Source organism: Schistocerca americana, chromosome 2 (assembly GCF_021461395.2).
Source record: "Schistocerca americana isolate TAMUIC-IGC-003095 chromosome 2, iqSchAmer2.1, whole genome shotgun sequence".
In the NCBI taxonomy this organism is placed as follows: domain Eukaryota; kingdom Metazoa; phylum Arthropoda; class Insecta; order Orthoptera; family Acrididae; genus Schistocerca; species Schistocerca americana.
This window is the reverse complement of record NC_060120.1, coordinates 788,493,547-788,512,595: the sequence shown is the minus strand read 5'-3', so window position 1 is coordinate 788,512,595 and position 19,049 is coordinate 788,493,547. Positions and strand designations below refer to the sequence as shown.

At 48.5% G+C, this 19,049-nt stretch overlaps 1 protein-coding gene across 1 annotated transcript in view; it reads left to right on the top strand.

The window, feature by feature from the left end:
• The window catches only part of LOC124595230 (DNA-directed RNA polymerase I subunit RPA2), a 237,958-nt gene that overhangs the window by 3,596 nt on the left and 215,313 nt on the right, over positions 1-19,049 (top strand). The window contains exon 2 of the mRNA XM_047133886.1: positions 1,869-2,006. Coding sequence (XP_046989842.1) covers positions 1,869-2,006 — 138 coding nt within the window. The remainder of the gene's footprint in view (positions 1-1,868; positions 2,007-19,049) is intronic.

Below are 19,049 nucleotides of genomic sequence, written 5' to 3'. Positions count from 1 at the left end.
AAAGTTCCTTTAGATGTGTAAATCACAAAACAGTACTAGATCTATTGTATAGGCTATAATATATTAGTCTGTGGATGTTATAGGCATTATGAAGAGTTACTGAAACTGATGTGTGACAAGAAATCTCATATGAAGATGGTAATGGGAAGTTTTAGTACAGATATAGAACAAAAAGGAAAGATTTAGTCTTCAAACAGAAGCTTTGGATGTGATACCAGAATGATGGTGGTCATTCATTAATAGAATTTTCCAAGAGAAACAGCTGTAACTTTTTTATGCAGTGTTCTAGAAGTATAGTCTAGTTCCTGTGGCTCACCACATAGTGTTTACATTGAGTACGAAATAATAAATTAGGGTCTGAGTGCCCGTAATGTTATGACTTCAACATCCTCAAAGTTTATGTAAAACAACAGTGAACAGACACTAATTAGGCATGAAATTCGTAGATCGTACCTGATTTTTCTGGGTGGTACGACAAAACTTATTATGTATAATTCAGATAAAATTTTTCAGTAAATTCTTCATGTCCAAAGAACACCTACCACATGGCATTTGACTGGCTGCCCAAAAACTTAAATCAAGAAATGGCTTCCTCAAAGCAACTGAGAATGACAAACCCCAGACTCAGCTTAAAGTGAAGATGTGTTCAATTTTGAAAGACCATCACTGTAACTATCAGAAAACTAGGCCATGGCCATCTGAAAAACTGCAAAGTCTGTAAATCTCTTAACAAACTGCAGACTGAAACAAGATTGACAGCAAGTCTCCTAAAATGGGGATACTTAGCACAGTTTAATCCATGGAGTCATGGTGAGGTCTCTACACCAACTGTTCAAAAATTTCCAAAACTGATTATTCCCGGCGTATTAGTGACAGCAGTAACTATGGTCCTGCCCTGAACTGACAACTGTACACAACAGATGTGCATTTGACTAGTCAGTTGTTAGCAGGCAGTATTAAGTAATGGACATGCAGCAGTAGTGTGTCAGTGTTGTTGTTTCAAATTGTAATGAAGCAACATCTCGAAATTGAGTAGTCAAGACATTCTCCAGAATGTTTTGAAGAAGAGAAAACTGTGTCCGAAGCTTGTCCCGCACACCTCGACTCCCGAAGAAAAATGCCAATGTATGGACACCTACCACGACTTGACTTAATGGAAAATGCAGTCAACTCTTTTCTGGAAAAAATCATTGTATGTGATGAGACAGTGTGTTATCAACACAAACTTACTACAAAATGCAGAAATTCACACGAAAGGTCAACACTTTGATAACATCAGGCATTGACACATTGTGATACGCAATTTGAATAATATCCCATTGAAGAAATGAATGTTCTGTGTCTTCTACTCAAATGGGGGGTTGGGGGAGACTAAGTGGACCACCTGAAGCATTAAACCCACCGTCTTAATTTTTCTCTGCTTTTTATTATCCCAATCTTGAAACTTTTTGGACTGTGGAATACTCCTGTCCTGATCCCCTCACCCCATGCAACCTCGAGGAGACTGTCGGCAGTTCCCATTGCAGTTGACGTTGCCCCCTTTTATGCTAATCTAGTCTTATCTAAGCTGCTTTGCCTTTTACATATTTACTTACATTTTTTTCTGTTATTTATTATAAGTGTGTTTGTTTGTTCCCATACCTTGTACTTCTTCCTTTTTCATTTTTTTTTATCATTATGATCAGTTATTTAAACCCTCAGACATGAATAAAAATTGCATTTCTTGAGTGATATGTTACATTCTTTCATTTCAGATTCTTTTATCATGAACAGTTCAATTTTGCTGAACTAGATTTGAATGAGTCTCATCTTTGTCACTGAGTCTTATATCTTATGTTCAACAAAATGCACATTGCCTCTTGTTTCAGTTTTTACAGTCACTTGGAGCACCTCACGTGGAATCCTTCAATTTTATGTTAGATAGAGGCCTAAATAAAGCTCTAGAGAACATGGATGAAACGCAATTTGCGCTTCCAAATGATGACAGAGTGTCCTTGAAATTAGTGGTAAGTATGAGCAATATTGTATGCCAATCAGAATGTAACACAATGGAAATATTTTAAAGCTCAAAGCCACAGAAAGGTCTGACCTTATTGATAGTGTCAGTATAGAGACAAGGATCAGCAATCATGATGTCGTCATAGCTGTAACTTTCTCCCTCTCCCTCCCCCTCTCCCTCCCCCCTCGCTCCCCCTTTCCCTCCTCCCTCCTCCCTCTCCCTCCCCAAGGCTCTTGGTTCTTATGTGAGTTCATGCATGGCACGCACAGGGCCTTGAGCTGTTACATTTCCTTCACCATGTCCTTCCTGCTCATCCCCACTCCTTTCCCACTGCCCCCTCCTTCTCCTCTCTCCGTTTTCTTATTTATGTCGACTTGGCTATCCACCTGGTTACCTGTATTCCTTGCAGTTTTGTACCTCTTGCCTGTTCTCTTTGATCCTTTGTGGCAATTTTGGTCCTCCCTTGGGGTTTGACCTCAACTTCTAAATTTTCTGTCTTTAGTGTGAGCCACATGGGGAAGAACTCCCTCCCTAGGGTCTACATCATGGATTCCTTTCCCCTTCCTTCCTGTCTTCCTTCCCTGCCGTAGTCACTATCTGTCCTGTTAGGTCACCAGCGCTTGTAGCCAGGCCATGTGCTGGAGCTGTTATGTACCCATTTAGCTGAACCCCCTGATAATACAGGGATCACACTATTGATAACTGAGCTGTTGCCTCCCCACGTATTCCAATGAGTGATCGCTTGTCATCCTGGAGCATCAGAACACCCAGCAATGGCTGCCCTACTAGACGGCCCTTGCTTTGTCTAGATGGCACCAGTGGGGAGAGCATCTGATCGGAGTGGGTGGTATTAGGGCAGATCTTTGGCTTTTGAAGCATATCGAGCTGCAAAAATCTGGCCGTTCTCAAGCAGCTGTCTCTTTTAGTAATACTGGATCATGGAATGCTGCTTCATTTGACCCTGCGCCTTCCCTTCCCTGGCTACACCCTGGGAGGAGGGCCAGGCTTGCTGTCTTGGGATGAAACACTTTCCCCCCTACCTGGTCTCTACTAGTACGGACGGGGACATATTCACCATTATGAAGACATTGTTTTTGTGGGAAATGTCGAGGACAAGTCTGGTGATGTGGAGTCTCTCAGTAAGATGCTGTCAGGCTTCCTGTTGATCAAAGCTTCTTTTGCTGCCCAGTCTGCAGCTCTCCGTGCTTGTGATTGTCTTTGCAATGTCCCAGTGTCTATTACCCCTACTAGTCACTGAATATGGTCCAGAGAGTGATATTTCATAGGGACCTCACCCTTCAAACTGATGAGAAACTCCAGGCTAATCTGGAATGATGCGGCATTCACTTGGTTCAACGTGTGCAGAAGGATTGTAAAAGACAACTGCACTGATATTGGTGCCTTTTATTTTGGCCTTCGAGGGAGATACCCTCCCAAAGAAGGTCAAGGTTATGTGTTACAAATGTGATCTGAAGCCGTATGTCCATGAAGTGCTTTTTGTGCATGCATTCTGGGCATAGGTCTTCCCACTGTGCGGCAGAATTTCTATATGGTGACTGGACATCCAGACCATGAGAGAATCCCCTGTGTTCTGCTGCGTATGTATATAAATTATCATGACTTTCATTCTCCATGCTCACCAGATTGCCCAACTTACAAGACAGAAAAGAAGATCCAAGAGTATACATCCTTGGATCGGCTGTCTTATGCTGAGGCTCGTCAAAAATTTGACCAACTCCACACAGTCTCGGTGTTTTGTACTTTTTCCTCTGTTACATCATTCCCCCCTCCCACTTCTTCCTTACCACAGTCCCGTCCCCCTCTCCTCTCCTCCACCCCTGCAGTTCTCCTTTCCCTTTCCTTCCTCCCTACCCTTCATCCCTGGCGGCCTCATCCCTTCCTCTCAAGGAACCGCCCTTCCCCCCCCCCCCCCTCTTCCCTCCCCCTCTTCCTCCTCGGCCAGAGAAGAAATGCTTTTCTCTGACTCCTGCTTGGGACAGGGATCCCTCTCGGAACACCCCTCCCCAGCGCATTCTCAGGATAGGAAACCTGCAACCTAGGGTCAGATGAGGGACCCACTCTCCGAGGGCCCCTAAGCCTCTTGCTCTCTGTCTGATCCAGACGTCAGAAGAAGTAGTCCAAGGATGAGGCTTTCCTGGCCCCTGTAGGGCTTCACCCACTCCTCACTCCGAATCAGACCCCATCGTCGTTGGTGACGACCACTGACGTGATGATATAACCTCCCCTTGGCTTCTTTATTTCTAATGTGGACTCTCACCACACGACAGTCCAATGGAATTGCAATGGATATTTCCATCACCTACCAGAAATACAACTACTTTTTTCCTCTTATTCTGCATTCTGTCTTGCTCTTCAAGAAGTGCACTGTGATGGCTGCTCTCCAATGTTTCGTGGTTATTGGTTGTTCTGTCAGAACCAAGCTGGTCCGGAGGTCTGCACTTTGGAGGGGTGTGCACTTTGGTTCGCAGCGATATCATTAGTGACTGGGTCCTCTTTGTACAAACATGGAAGCAGCACCTGTACGAGTGCGAACGACCCCAGCAATCACCATCTTCGAAGTCCTCCCTCCAGGTAAGTCACTTCCTTATATTGAACTGCCTATCTTAATGCAGCAACCCCCACCCCATATCTCCTCCTTTGGGGCGTCAATGCACACCGCTCCCTTTGGGGGAGTGCTGCTTCGACAGGTAGGAGCCTTCGAAGTGACCAACTTATTATAGACACTGATTGTCTCCGCTCTGTGACGGTTCTCCTACACACTTCAGTGTCACTCATGGCACCTTTTCTGCCATCAGTCCCACGATCTCCTCCCCTGCTCTCATGGCTTCACTACACTGGTCACCCCATGATGATTGTTGCGATAGTGACTACTTTACGGCGATTCTATCATTCCCCTGCTGCCACCAGTCAGACAAGCTTCCATGTTGGGCATTCTGCAGAGCTAGTTGTCCTTTATATACATCTTTTGTGCATCTCAGATTGCATTGATGCGGTCATGCAAGACATCTCTGATACTGGTCTTCACAGTGCTGGCACTGGTGTCCCCCTATCTTCTGCAGGCCCCCTCATCATCGACTGGTACTGCAGTGGATCAAAAATCCAGCAGTTGCTATCCAGTACTGTGAATGGGCACTGCAAAGATTTAAACAACACCTTTCACAGACTAATCTGATTGCTATTAAGGGTCTCTGTGCTAAGGCTCGCTCCCTTATTAAGCAGAATAAAAAGGAATTCTGGGAGTGCTTTGTTTCCTGCCTTGGAACACATGCCAGGTTTGGACCCAAGCTCCGTAGCCTTATAGGCTGCCGGTGACAGTCAGCTGTCCAGCGTCATATTCTACAGGGTTCTCTGTGTACTGATCCACTGGTCCTTGCAGAACACCTCAAAATAAACTTTGTGACAGCATTGGCGTCCTCTTCCTACTCTGCTACTTTTCTCTGGCAGAAACAAGAAGTTGAGGAAACCCCCCCATCTGCTTCAGCCTTGGGCAATCTGAAGCCTATAATAAGCCCTTCACTGAATGAGAATTCTTGCAGGCTCTTACCTGTTCACATGACTCGGCTCCCCGCATAGATTCCAATCAAAACCAGATGATCCAACACTTGGACATTACCCAGGGGCAACATTGAGGCAACCTCAATGCTCATCAACCCTTGTGGGGTAGTGCCACTTGGACAGGTAGTTGTCTTCTAAGTAACCAACTTATTACAGACTTTGATTTGTGTTTCCTCAATGACGGTTCTCCTACACACTTCAGTGTCACTCATGGCACCTTTTCTGCCATCAGTCTCACGATCTCCTCCCCTGCTCTCTTGGCTTCACTACACTGGTCAACCCATGATGATCTTTGTGACAGTGATCACTTTCTGGTGATTTTATCGTTCCCTTGTCTCTGCCAGTATTCAACTGCATATGGCTCATGGATGTCTTTCCCTAGCAATGACAAGACGGCATACTTATCCCTGGTTAGTTACCCTCCAAGGCTGGGGCTTTCACTGCCCCCTTCTGATTTTTATCCTTGAGTTTTTTCCCATCAGCTCTTCCGGGTTAGATTTGGCACTTCGGTCAGTACTCCTGGGATCCAGGAGAAAGCTATTCCATGGGGTTCTGTGTTAAGTGTCACACTGTTCCTCAAGGCCATCAATGGATTTTTAACCTCTGGTTACTGCAGCATTGAGTGGTGACGAGTTTTGCATCTGGTGCAGCTACTATTTAGTAGCATATGCTGAATGCCAGCTCCAAGATGCCATCTGATGGGCCTTGGCATGGGCCCTTTCCCATAGCTTTCAGTTTTCTCCCTCCAAAACATGGTTATGCATTTCTGCCGTCAACCCACAGTACACCCTGATCCAGAACTTTATTTAGGGAACAAGCACCTAGATGTTGTAGCACAGTCACATTTCTTGGGTCTTATTTTTGATAAAAAGCTAACTTGGTTGCCCCATACTCGCCGCCTGAAGGCTGCCTGCATGCGAAAGCTTAATGCTTTCCGCCTCCTGGCCCACACATTTTTGGGTGCAGACTGTGTGTCATCCCCATCTTTACCAAGCTCTCGTTTTGTCCGTCCAGACTAGATTATGGTGGTCAGGGTTATGGCTCAGCGGCTTCTTCCACTCTTAGACAACTTGACCCTGTCATCATTATGGGGTGTGTATGATATCAGTGCCTTTCACACTAGTCCCGTTGATAGTCTCCTCATGGAAGTGTGGATTCCCCCCTCCCCCTTTTGCAAAAAATGAAATGATTGTGTAGCATTGATGGCCGGGAGGCCCCATCCGGGGAAGTTCGGCCACCGGGTCGAAATCTTATTTCAGGTGATGCCACATGATGATGAGATGACGATGATGACGGTGGTGGTGGTGGTGGTGGTGGTGGTGGTGGTGGTAACGATTATGGTGATGGCAGTACAATACCCAGTCCACGAGTGGAGGCCCCCCTGCGGGTTCAGGGGTTAGAATAGGCCTGTGGTATTCCTGCCTGTCGTAAGAGGCGACTAAAAGGAGTCTCAAATGTTTCGACATTATGTGATGGTCCCCTCTCGGGTTTGACCTCCATCTTTCTAAATTGTTCCGAAGAGCGAGCCAATTGGGGAAGGGTGCCTTACATGGTGCATTGTATCTGTCGTGCATTGAGACCTTTAGCCGGCTTTCTCGTCGTTGCAATGGTGTCCAGCTCGTTTTACATCTCTTGGGCGAGAATACGTCCATGGGTGCGATTTCCACGCTGCACTATGCAGTGTTGTTTTTCGCTGCGAGGATGACCTCATACATTTTTGCACCTAAGATCCAGCACGGTAGCCAATCCGTTGTGGTGGGGCCGCCATGTACGCTGTTGGTTGTAGCCCCCTGACAACACAGGGATCGCTCTACTGATGCCTGCGCCGTTTACTCCCCATGTATGCCAAGGAGTAGATGCCCATCTCCCTGGGGCATCAGGACTCCCGGCAATGGCCATCCTGCCAGGTGGCCCTTGCTGTGGCTGGGTGGCGCCCGTGGGGAGGGCCCTTGGTCGGAGTAGGTGGCACCAGGGTGGATGACACGAATGAAGCATGGCACATCATCTCTTGCTGGTGGCCAGCCACCAGCAGTCTCTAAGTGTTCCAGGGCTTATTTTAAAGGTAACGTTTATGACCCCAAATCGTTCCCATCCCGGGCCACACCATGGGAGGAACGAAAGGCAATGAATGACAGTGACACGTATTCGCCCCAGTATCTCGTCTGTACCAGAGCTGATGGGGAATCCTTTGTCTCTGTGAAGCCTCAGTTCTTTGTAGAGCATTTAGAGGACAAATTTGGGGAGGTGGAGGGCTTGTCCAAAATGCGCTCTGGGTCAGTTTTGATAAAAAGGGCATCGTCCGCCCAGTCACACAGGTTACTTGCTTGTGACAAGTTGGGGGATGTTAATGTTACCATCACACCACATAAGAGTTTAAATATGGTCCAGGGTGTTATTTTCCGTAGGGACCTACTTTTGCAGTCTGATGACGAGCTGCACGCCAACTTAGAGTGAAGAGGTGTTCATTTTGTCCGGGGCATTCATTGGGGTCCGAGGGACAATCAGGTTGCTACCGGTGCCTTCATCTTGGCCTTCGAGGGTGATACATTACTGGAGAAGGTCAAGGTGATGGTCTACCATTGTGACATCAAGTCCTATATCCCTCCCCCGATGCGGTGCTTTAAGTGCTGGAAGTTCGGCCATATGTCTTTCCGCTGCACTTCCAGCCTCACATGTCGAGATTGCGGACGCCCATCTCATCCTGATACTCCATGTGCTCCGCCTCCCATCTGTGTCAACTGTGGAGAGCCTCATTCACCTTGCTCGCCAGACTGCGGGATCTTACAGAAAGAACGCAAAATCATGGAATATAAGACACTGGACCGACTGACTTACACTGAGGCTAAGCGGAAATTTGAACGGCTACATCCCGTGCGCATGATGGCATCTTATGCCTCAACTGTCACTACTGCTCCAGCTCCTTTAGCTGCACCACAAACAGTCAGCTCTCAGAGTCAGAGGACCTCACCTGCCCCCTTGACGATGGGGGCCCCCTCTATCGCTGTTGCTCCCACACCATCTACCTCGGGAGCAGCACCCACTAAACCACTGGGGACACCAGTCCCCACTTCTAAGCCGGAGAAGCGTAAGTCTTCTTTGGCTTCTCTCGCTCGGAAGGGATCCCTTGGGTCACTCCCTTCCTAGGTTCCTACCAGCGGCACAGCAGACACCAACCAGTGGCTGAAGAAGCCACAGGTCACTGGTCGTCGAGCTTCGCGATCATCTTCGGTCCCGGAGACTGACTCCAATAAGCCCTCTCAACAATGACAACCAAAGGAACAGCGAGATAAAATGACATTAAAGACCCGTAAGACCAAGACACCTGCAGTGGCACCTACTCCACCGCTACCTACAAGCTCTGCGTCTGAGGATGCGGTGGAGATTCTTGCGTCCGCTGAGGACCTCGATCTTGCCGGTTCCTCAGACGCAATGGATAGCACTTGCACGGGTGCTCTGTCGGAGGCAGCAGGTGACCCAGAGGCGTAATCTGCCTTCCCAGTCCCGTCACGCCTTTCTCAGCCATGGACAATTCCATCCTCCAGTGGAACTGCAGTGGTTTCTTCCACCATCTAGCTGAGCTCCGACAACTTATCAGCCTTCACCCTTTCTTCTGCATTGCTCTTCAGGAAACTTGGTTTCCAGCAATGCGAACCCCTGCCCTCCGTGGCTATCGGGGTTATTATAAGAACCGGGCAGCTTATGAAATAGTGTCTGGTGGCGCCTGCATATATGTCCTTAACTCTCTTCACAGCCAGTCTATCCCTCTACAAACAGCTTTAGAGGCTGTCGCTGTTCGGGTGTGGACGTCACAGGCTGTTACCGTCTGCAGTCTTTACCTTCCACCGGATGGTGATGTCGCGCAGCATGTCCTGGCTGCGCTGATAGCCCAATTGCTGCCACCTTTCTTATTACTGGGCGACTTCAGCACCCATAACCCTCTGTGGGGTGGGTCAGTGGCGACAGGTCGAGGCGCCACCATTGAGCATTTATTGGCACAGCTCGATCTTTCGCTGTTAAATGATGGTTCCTTCACACACTTCAGTGTGGCACATGGCACGTACTCCGCCATTGACCTTTCGATCTGCAGCCCTAGCCTCTTACCATCTGTCCAATGGAGAGTGCATGACGACCTGTGTGGTAGTGACCACTTTCCGATCTTTCTGTCACTGCCACAGCATCAGTCTTCTGGGCGCCCTTGCAGGTGGGTAATGAATAAGGCTGACTGGGACTTGTTTTCCTCCATTGCCGCTATTGAGCCTCTCTCTAATGATGGCATTGATGCGGTGGTTCAATCGGTCACCACGGACATTGTTACTGCCGCCGAATCTTCCATTCCCAGTTCTTCTGGGTCCCCTCGGCGGCGGACTGTGCCTTGGTGGTCGCCTGAGATCGCTGAAGCGATTAAAGATCGCCGGCAGGCGCTCCAGCGTCACAAGCGACATCCCTGCATTGAACACCTCATTACCTTCAAACGTCTGCGTGTGCGCGCCCGCCGCCTTATCCGCCAAAGCAAGCAGGAGTGCTGGGAGCGGTATGTGTCCACCATTGGCCTCCATGTCACTCCATCGCAGATCTGGGCCAAGATCCGACGCCTCTATGGCTATCGGACCCCTGTCAGCGTCCCTGCGTTCTCACTGAATGGAGCAGTTTGTACAGACTCCGACGAAATTGCCAACCGCTTGGCAGAGCATTTTGCTCTGAGTTCCGCTTCTTCCAATTACCCTCTGGCCTTCCGCTCCATTAAAGAGCGGATGGAACGTCGGAGCCTTTCTTTTCGCACCCACCATTCTGAATCCTACAATGCTCCATTCAGTGAGTGGGAATTTCACAGTGCCCTGATACCGCTCCTGGGCCAGATTGCATCCACTGTCAGATGCTGAAACACCTTTCAGTGGACTGCAAGTGACGCCTTCTCGACCTTTACAACCATCTCTGGGTCGAGGGTGAGTTTCTGTCACAATGGCGGGAAAGCATTGTCATCCCCGTTTTGAAACCAGGCAAGAGCCCTTTGGAGGTGGACAGCTACCGCCCCATTAGCCTCACCAACGTTCTTTGCCAGCTTCTCGAACGGATGGTGAGCCGGTGCTTGAATTGGGTACTGGAGTCTCGGGGCCTTCTGGCTCTATCTCAGGGTGGGTTCCGTAAAGGCCGCTCCGCCACCGACAATCTGGTGAGTCTGGAGTCGGCCATCCCTACTGCCTTTGCCCGGCCCGCCGTCAGCACCTGGTCGCTGTATTTTTTGACATGCGGAAGGCGTACGATACGACATGGCGTCATCACATACTTTCTACGCTTCATGGATGGGGTCTTTGGGGCCCTCTGCCGATCTTTATCTGAAATTTTCTGTCGTATCGTACCTTCCGCGTGCAAGTCGCGGCCTCCCATAGTTCCTCCCGAGTTCAGGAGAATGGGGTACCACAGGGATCTGTCCTCAGTGTCTGCCTGTTTTTAATCGCAATAAACGGGCTCGCTGCGGCGGTGGGAAATTCTGTCTCCGCTTCCCTGTATGCTGACGACTTCTGCCTTTACTACCGCTCTACTGGCATTGCAGCTGTTGAACGTCAGCTACAGGGCACTATCCGCAAGGCGCAGTCTTGGGCTGTAGTGCATGGTTTTCAGTTTTCGGCTGCCAAGACCCGTGTTATGCATTTCTGCCGGCACCGAGCAGTCCATCCTGAGCCGCGGCTTTATCTTGGCGACGAACTCCTTGCTGTGGTGGAGACCCCCAGATTTTTGGGTGTAGTTTTTGATGCCCGGCTGACTTGGCTGCCTCATATTCGGCAGCTTAAACAGGCTTGTTGGTGGCATCTAAATGCTCTGAGATGCTTGAGCCACACCCGCTGGGGCGCCGACCGAGCTACCCTGTTACGGCTCTACCAGGCGTTAATCCAGTCTCTTCTGGATTATGGGAGCCTGGCTTATGGATCAGCATCCCCATCTGCGCTGCGGGTACTGGACCCAATCCTACACAGCGGAATACGCCTTGCCACTAGTGCTTTCCGGTCCAGCCCAGTGGACAGCATACTTGCTGAGGCAGGTGTCCCTCCATTGCGGTTCAGGCGCCAAAATTTACTGGCCACTTATGCGGCCCATGTTTTTAGCTTGCCCGGGCATCCAAACTATCGTTTCCTGTTCCCGCGATCGGTCGTCCATCTGCCAGAACGTCGGCCCCGGTCAGGTTGTACGATCGTGCTCTGCATCAAAGAGCTTCTCTCCGGGCTTAGGGTTTTCACTGTTCCACCTCCTTTTCGGGCCACTTTGCGTATACCCCCATGGTGTGTTCCTCGCCCTTGCCTTCGGCTCGACTTGGCACAGGGCCCGAAGGACTCAGTCCCTCCAGAGGCCTTCCGCCGCTGCTTTTATTCCATCCTGGCCACGTATCAGGGCTCTGACGTTATTTACACTGACGGTTCGATGGTTGCTGGTCGTGTCGGTTATGCGCTAACTCTAGGGGACCATTCCGAACAACGTTCCTTGCCGGCTGGCTGCAGCGTTTACACTGCTGAGCTGGTCGCCATCCTTCGAGCCCTAGAGTATATCCGAGTATATCCGCTCCTGCTCAGGTGAGTCCTTCGTGATCTGTAGCGATTCCCTGAGTGGTTTACGAGCTCTCGAACAGTATTTCCCTCGTTCTCGTCTGGTGATGGCTATCCAGGAGTCCCTGCATACTCTTGCCCGTTGCGGCCGCTCTGTGGTCTTTGTGTGGACCCCCGGTCATGTCAGTATCCCGGGCAATGAGCATGTTGACCGCCTGGCGAAAGAGGCCACCAGACAACCATCTCTGGATGTTGGCCTCCCAGAGACTGATTTGCGAGCGGTCCTCCGCTGAAAAGTTTTTGCGCTTTGGGATGCTGAATGGCGTGATCGGATCACGCCCAATAAACTCCGTGCTATTAAGGAGACGACAACTGTGTGCCTGTGTGGTGGTCATCCATGTGAACCAACCGCAGGGACTCAGTCGTCCTTTGTCGGCTCCGCATTGCCCATTCCCGGCTGACATACAGTTACTTACTGCGTCAGGAGCACCCTCCTCTGTGTCGCTGCGGGGCGGCTTTGACAGTGGCCCACATTTTGTTGGCCTGCCCCCTTTTAGCTGTGGTCAGGCGGACATTTGCGCTGCCTGATACGCTCCCTGCCCTTTTAACTGATGACCCTGCTATGGCTGGCTTAGTTTTACGTTTTATTCGGGCAGGGGTTTTTTATCATTTAATATGAGTGTTTATGTTTTATTTTATTGTTTTGTGTTGATTCTGGCCTTTGGCCTACGGTTTTAAACTGAGTTTTTAATGTGTTCTCGGTGGTTGGCTTTTCCCTTTTTATTCTATGGTCGGCCAACCACTGCCACACTCCGTGTGATTTTAATTTGTTATGTCTGTTCTTTGTCTGAGTTTTTCTTGTCCTGTGTTGTCTGTTGTCTCTATTGTCCGTTTTTTACTCTGTGTGGTAGTTTTTAAGTTTTGGAACAAGGGACCGATGACCGTTGCAGTCTTGTCCCTTTAATCCCACAAACCAACCAACCACGAGTGGAGGAAATCTTCAACCTGTCTGCATGGTAGGCGAACACTTTACCACTCAGCTACGTAGGTGGACCCCCTCTACTAGTACAATGGAACCAGCTCCTGGTTTCTTAGGCAACCTCCATTCAAAGATTCCCTGATTATCCCATGTACCCCGTATGCCTTGCAAATGACAAATGAAAGATGTCTTCCTCCTGATACCCACCCTTGGGTGGGATTGCTGGTTGGAATGCATCTTACATCCCTCTGTTGGGATCTCCATCTTAACTCACTGGAATGTGCTCCGTGTATTTCCTCCTGCACCTCCCCATTGGATGGTGCCTAGACCATAGATTAGAACAGACCTACTCCAGGGTCCTAAAGTCTCTGTCGCTCCTATGATATTCCAAAGCCTTGAACATTCCATCCTTGAAGAGTTCCAGGGTGCTAACATCTTCTACACTGATTGTTCTAAAACGATAGATAAGAAGGGATACGCTTTTCTGTCTCCTACTGGCATGGAACACTATTTACTTCCAGGATCAGTAGTGTGTTCACAGCAGAGCTGCTAGCCATTAATATGGACCTTGATTTTGTTACTGAGGCCTCTCTCAACAGTGTTTTGATTTGTACCGACTCACTGATCAACCTGCAGGCTATAGACTAATGCTACTCTCATCACCCTTTGGTCTCTGCTGTCCATGACCTCTCAGCCCTTGGCTGTACCATCTGCTCAGTTGTCTTTCTGTGGGTCCAAGTCAAGTGGGCATTCCAGGGAATGAGCTGGCTGACCGTTTGCTTAGAGAGGCAGATACTTGCTTCCCATTCCCTTTCATGATTCCATGTGTGGATATACGGATACATTTCAAATCTCTCTTTGCTCAAAAGTGGAATGACATTTGGTGAGCTACTGCCCTCAATAATAAACTCCGCACAATCAAGGAGACTGCTACGGTTTGGCACTCTTTCTTCCACTCCTCTCGGAAGGAGTCCACTGACTTATGCCATCTATGCATCGGTCATACCAGCTCACCCATTGTTTTCTCTTGCATAAAGAGCCAACCCCACAGTGTGGCTGTGGAACTGGACTGGCGGTATCCCATGTATTGGTGGGATGTCCCCGTTTTTTACTCCTTCATACTAAGTATAGCCTTCCAGATTGCTTGTGTTTAATATTAGTGGATGATTCACAGGTGGTGAACTGGTCCTCAGTTTCCGATATGAAAGTGGTTTTTATTTTCAATAACATGATTTTCCTTTACTCCTGGAGAAGGAGCAGGATGGTTGTGGTTGGGCCTCTCTTTGCGTTTTCCGGGTCTGTGACCTATGACCACTACGCTTTTATGCCTTCTACTGTATCTGTTTTTAGCTTCCTTGCTGTATAGTTTGATCCCTCTGACTGCATCCACCCGCTTTTAGCGGACACCTTTATCTTACGCTAGTAATTTTTGAATAACGGGACTGATAACCTCGCCGTTTAGTCCCATAACCCCTCTCAATCAATCAGTCAATTATCAATCAGAATAGTACCTGCACCCCACATGGCAGCACCAGGTTTGTTCTCTACCCTCTCTCTAGCACCATCACCATCATCAAAAAACCAATAACAACAGCAACAAGACACTAAAACTCAACATTCACTCATCTGTCACCTACCCTTAACAGACATACAAACTCACAGCTCAGGAAGAAATGGTGTCATTCTGTATGTGTGTCAATAGGACTAGTGCGAAAGGCACTGATAGCCATACACGCCCCATAATGATGAACTATGTCAAGTAGTTTCAAGGTGGAAGGAAGTGCTGAGCCATAAGCCTGACAATTACCTTTTTAATGAAGAGATTTGATTTTGTGGTGAATGATTCAAACACTTCAGTAGAAACTTCCAGATAAAGGCATTGTCGTTGTATCAGGAATGATTACTTGCATACCTAACCAAGTAGGACTATCTTTGGTGTAGAACACCCCAGTTAGCTACAATTTATACCAGCTCCTTTGATCTGACGACTAAATTTGATTAATGTCAAACTTGTGAAACAAATGCTGGATTTGATGGGAAGCTTTCAGGGCTCTAGAGAGGTGGAAGTATTGAAATATCACAATGTTTTAACATGTGTCATACTCATCTTCTGGTGAACTTTTGAGGTACAGCCTGTCTTTACACGTCGTGGTGGCTATTCCCTCCACTTGTGTATGGGCCCCAGAGGGAACACAGTGGAAATGCAGCTCCACCCCCCACCCCATCCACTCCACATGTCAGCATGATGAACTCTTGTGCCCATAGCTAGATGGACGGGGGTGACAGCCCTCGTGTTTAAATATAGGGGCATCTGCAATATCTTGACATTTCTTCAGAAGATATTGAGTTTCAGCACTCATTGAAACATTGCGGTATCTGAAAAACTTGGCAAATTTGGTAGACTGTTTGACATTCAGACAGTGAACAAAGAGATGAAGCAGTAGAGAGCAATTGTAAATCTGACATATAAATACCTGGATTTGGCTACAAATTTGACCTAGAGAACCATATGAAAACAGGACATTGTAAATGGCATGGAAGAAACATGTAAAGGCTTGCCAACAGAAAAAAAAACAGAGGAGTTGATATGGAAAATTTAGTGGGTTGTCAAGTCCTAACTTCTGGAAGCAGACACCATAGTTGTGGAACAGATCTCTCTATGATCACTGAGGTCACATTGACACTATGGTTCTAACTACAGACTAAGATAATGCAATGGCATCAATGCATACTGATGACTAACAGTGCAAAATTAGCTTCTTCTTACAGGACATAGCCTACAGGAAGAGCAAGATGGACCCTCACAACAATGATGACTAGGTAAATGATTGCTTCTGATCTACCACTGGTAGAGAAGAAATGGTGGAATTCAATCACTCCAACCCTAACATGCCTGTAAGGAATATCCAAAATCCACAACAAAGAGGTGCTTCTGTGGCCAATAGTCAACAACATTAACTCGCTAACATATGGACTGGCCAAACATCTAGTTATATCCCCCCAGGGGGTCCACAACTCTTTTGTGGATACATGCGTAGCGAGCACGGGACCCCGAGCTAGTGTGGCCCTCCTTCCTTTCCGGGCTGCATACCTTCCTTTTCCACATCCCCCCCCCCCCCCCCCCTCCGCCTCTTCCCTTCCCTTTCTCCCCCTCTGGGAGTATGTTTAGTGCCTAAGTCCGGAGACGGACACTCAAAACTGTAAAACAGTCTCTCTTCTTCGCTTTCTCTGCTGGCAAGTCTTTGTCCTTCCTTTGTCCTTCTCTTTTCCTTACCTCTTCTCGTTACCATTTTCTCCGCTGCAGTGTTTGAGACCTCTCTTCTTTCCTTTCCTTTCCTTTTCTTTGTTCCTCCCTTTCTCTCTTTTCCTCCCTGTGCGTGTCTGAAGGCCGATCCATGCATTCCCACGCGCAGCCGGTGACGGGGTAATGCATAATTCCCCGCCGCGGGTAGACAGGTAGGACACGTACGTACCCCCTGGTAACGGCCAGGCCCAGGGAGGGGTGATTACCCGAGCTAGCTGATACCTTCTGAAAGTGCTCCATCCGTTTCTCGAAAGGTGTGACCTGAGGTGTGAACAATCACCTAAGGCGGGAGTGCCCTCAGATAGGGCCCCCACAAGGAACGAGCGCACCATCGGAGACGCTGGTAATCATGGGGGATACTTCCGCAATGGTTTCCTCATCATCTACTATGTCTGCTCACAAGCGAAAGTTAAATGAGACTCAGCCACGGACAATTCTTCCATCATTGCCACATTTCATTGTTGTTTCTCGGTCGGACGAAGGTCGAGACCTCTCCACAGTCAACTCTTTCATTATTCAGAAAGGTGTTGACGCAACTGCAGGTCCTGTAAAGTCTTGTTCCCACTTACGAAATGGCACCTTGTTGTTAGAAACAGTCAGTGCCCTCCAGGCACAAAAATTGCTGTGTACTTCACTGCTACACACCTTCCCTGTCCAGGCGGAAGCACACCACACTTTAAATTCATCACGTGGGGTCGTTTATACACGCTCCCTCGACGGATTGTCCGATGAGGAAAATCAGACACCCGGACTTCCAAAAAAGAGCCTACTCATGAAGATCTTTTGCAAAACCCTGACTTCACAACCATTAATTCCTCGTTCATCTCAACGTCCTGTTTCCAAGAAGGCTAATAAGAAACCCAGTTCCTCTCCATCTCCGCCTCGGCGTGTGTCATCTACAGCACCACCTGGTGGTAACCGCCCTCAGCCATCTTCTGTGTCGCCAAGGCGCACTGCTGGCGGCCGATCAACTGGCCGATCGCTGGTGGCAGGAGCTGCTCCCTAACAACCTATGGATCAGGATCTTCTGCCTTCGGCTGAATGCCGTTCCACGCTTTCGGTTGCCGGATCTGAGCAGTCGTTGAGTTGAGGTCAGCCTTGGTCACATTTTTCCTTTTTCTGTCCACCCTATGTCCATTATCCATTGGAATATTCATGGCATTCGAGCCAATTGGGATGAATTGTCGATCCTCTTACGATCCTACTCGCCGGTCGTCTTCTGTCTTCAAGAAACAAAGCTGCGTCCCCACAACTGCTTTGTTTTCCCCCATTTTCAGTCAGTCCGATTTGATCTCCCCTCTGTTGAAGGCACTCCAGCACGTGGAGGACTCATGATTCTTCTCCATGATACTTTCCATTATAATCCAATCCCCTTAAACAGTTCCTTCCAAGCTGTCGCTGCCCGTCTTTCCCTTTCTGTATACACCTTCTCTCTTTGTACTGTATGCATTCCATCGTCCACACCAATGGCAAGAGCTGATCTCCTTCATCTCCTTGGTCAGCTTCCGCCCCCCTATTTGCTGGTTGGGGACATCAATGCCCACCACCCGCTTTGGGGATCTCCGCGTCCTTGTCCACACGGCTACTATTGATAGACGTCTTCCACCAGGCGGATCTTGTGTGCCTCAACACTGGGGACCCTACATTTTTGACTGCCTCCACAACAAATTTCCCTCATTTGGACCTTTCGGTCTGTACTGTTCCGTCAGCTCGGCACTTCGAATGGTTCGCTCTAGCTGATACACACTCGAGTGACCACTTTCCATGTGTCCTTAGATTGCAGCCGCAACTGCCATATATGCGCCCGAGACGCTGGAAGTTTGCCCAAGCTGATTGGACACTTTTTTCATCTCTAGCGACATTCGATGACCGTCACCTTCGCCTTTGTAATCTAATTTGGACCGACAGTACTTTTCCCAGAAGATGGAGGGAACCTATCGTCATTCCTGTTCCGAAACCTGGAAAGGACAAACATCTCCCCTCTAGCTATCGCCCCATTTCTCTCACTAGTAGTGTATGTAAGGTTTTGGAGTGTATGGTGAATTGGCGTTTAGCTTGGTGGCTGGAGTCATGAAGTCTTTTAACACCTGCCCAGTGCGGTTTCAGAAAGCATCGCTCTGCAGTTGACCATCTTGTTGCTCTCTCCACTTCTGTCATGAACAATTTTCTCAGGAAACGCCAAACAGTAGCAATATTTTTTGATCTGGAGAGAGCATACAATACCTGTTGGAGGACAGGCATCCCCCACATGCTGTTCTCTTGGGGCTTTCGAGGTTGGCTGCCCCTTTTTCTTCATGAATTTATGGCAGAGCGCACATTTGAAGTACAGGTGAACACTACTTTCTCCCAAGAAAACAGGGTACCCCAGGGCTCCGTGCTAAGTGTTGTATTGTTTGCCATTGCCATAAATCCAATTATGGATTGTCTCCTTCCTGATGTCTCGGGCTCCCTCTTTGTGGATGATTTTGCGATCTACTACAGCTCTCAATGGACCAGCCTTCTTGAACGACGTCTTCAGGGATGTCTCGATTGCCTCCACTCTTGGAGCATCGAAACCGGCTTCTGATTTTCTCCCAGTAAGACCGTTTGTGTTAATTTTTGCCGTCGTACGGAGTTTTTTCGGCCTTCCTTACATCTAGGCCCTGTCAACCTTCA